Source organism: Emydura macquarii, unplaced genomic scaffold, assembly GCF_026122565.2.
Source record: "Emydura macquarii macquarii isolate MOO-44397 ecotype Brisbane River unplaced genomic scaffold, CSIRO-AGI_Emac_v2 contig_3290, whole genome shotgun sequence".
NCBI classification, from domain to species: Eukaryota; Metazoa; Chordata; order Testudines; family Chelidae; genus Emydura; species Emydura macquarii.
This window is the reverse complement of record NW_027133427.1, coordinates 76,140-77,461: the sequence shown is the minus strand read 5'-3', so window position 1 is coordinate 77,461 and position 1,322 is coordinate 76,140. Positions and strand designations below refer to the sequence as shown.

The window sequence follows — 1,322 nt, the reverse complement described above, 5'->3', positions numbered from 1 at the left end:
GGGAGTGATAAGACATTAGGTGCAAGGAACCTCTGAAACTGTGAACTTACTCAAGGCTGAGCTTAACTGAATTGGGAAAAAGAACCCTTAATTAGCGAGAACACATCCTTTCCCCTCCTGTCAAGCAGGCTTAATTTCAGTGGTCCCTGGCAATCACATTCTGCAGGTGTATTTTACCACTTTGTCACGAAGCTCTTTGGTTTTGACCCCATAAATGATAGGGTTGAGCATGGGGGGCACAAGGATATAGAGGTTGCCCAAGAGGATGTGAACATGGGCAGCGATGCCCTGACCGAACCTCTGTGTCAGGATGGCGAAAAGGAAAGGAGTATAAGTCATCAACATCACACAGATGTGGGCTGTGCAGGTGTTGAGGGCTTTCTGGTGGGCTTTTTTAGAATTGATTCTGAAGACCGCCCTTATGATCCGTCCGTAGCTTAGGCCAATGAGTGTCAGATCTAGCCCAATGGTCACAAATGATATCAGCAGTCCATATGTCTGATTGAATCTGGTGTCCCCACATGAGATCTTCAACACAGCCATGTGCTCGCAGTACAAGTGAAGAATAAGGCGGTTGGCACAGAATGGCAGCCTCCGCAGTAGCAGTGGCACTGGCAGAATCAAGAGAACAGCCCGTATCAAACCCACTAGCCCTAGCTTAGCGATTCGTGCGTTGGTGAGGATGGTGGCGTATCTCAGAGGGTCACATATGGCGACGTAGCGATCGAAGGCCATTGCCACGAGGACGGCTGATTGCGTACCAAGAGCTATGTGAAGGAAGAACATCTGGGTGAGGCAGCCATCCACAGTGATTTCTTTGAAACCGAACCAAAATATGCACAGTGCCTTCGGCACGACGCAAGTCGACATACTAATGTCTGTGAGTGACAGCATGCAGAGCAGCAGGTACATGGGCTTGTGCAGGGTCTCCTCTTTGCTGACAACAAACAGAACCATAAAATTTCCCAAAAGACTGATGATATAGAACGTAGAGAAAGGGATGGAAATCCAGTTGTGGGCAGCTTCCAGCCCTGGGACGCCATTTAGAATGAACATTGTTGGGCCGGATGAGGTCAGGTTGAAAGACTCCATGGTGTGATCGAGTCACCGATCATGCTCAGAAATGCTCAGATGCCTATGAAGGGAGAGAAGCCGAGCGCAGGGGTTACACACATGATATAAAATAACATGGTAAATATTTTATAGCTCCAACAATCTAAAAACAGGGGTGAGCAGTGAGGTGACAACATTATTCCCCTCTAGTCGGCACTGGTGTGGCAACATCTGGAGTTTTGTGTCCAGTGTTTTTCCTACTACAGGAA

The 1,322-nt window shown here is 48.1% G+C and overlaps 1 protein-coding gene across 1 annotated transcript; it reads right to left on the bottom strand.

Annotated features, from left to right (window-relative positions):
* Positions 1-153: 153 nt before the first annotated feature.
* LOC137143024 (olfactory receptor 52P1-like) lies at positions 154-1,092 on the bottom strand. The gene has a single exon (XM_067532607.1). It carries the CDS (start codon positions 1,090-1,092, stop codon positions 154-156), a length of 939 nt encoding a protein of 312 aa, XP_067388708.1.
* Positions 1,093-1,322: the final 230 nt, after the last annotated feature.

Coding starts and splice junctions, on each gene's coding strand:
- LOC137143024 (XM_067532607.1), bottom strand. CDS start 1,092: ATGGAGTCTTTCAACCTGACCTCATCCGGCCCAACAATGTTCATTCTA.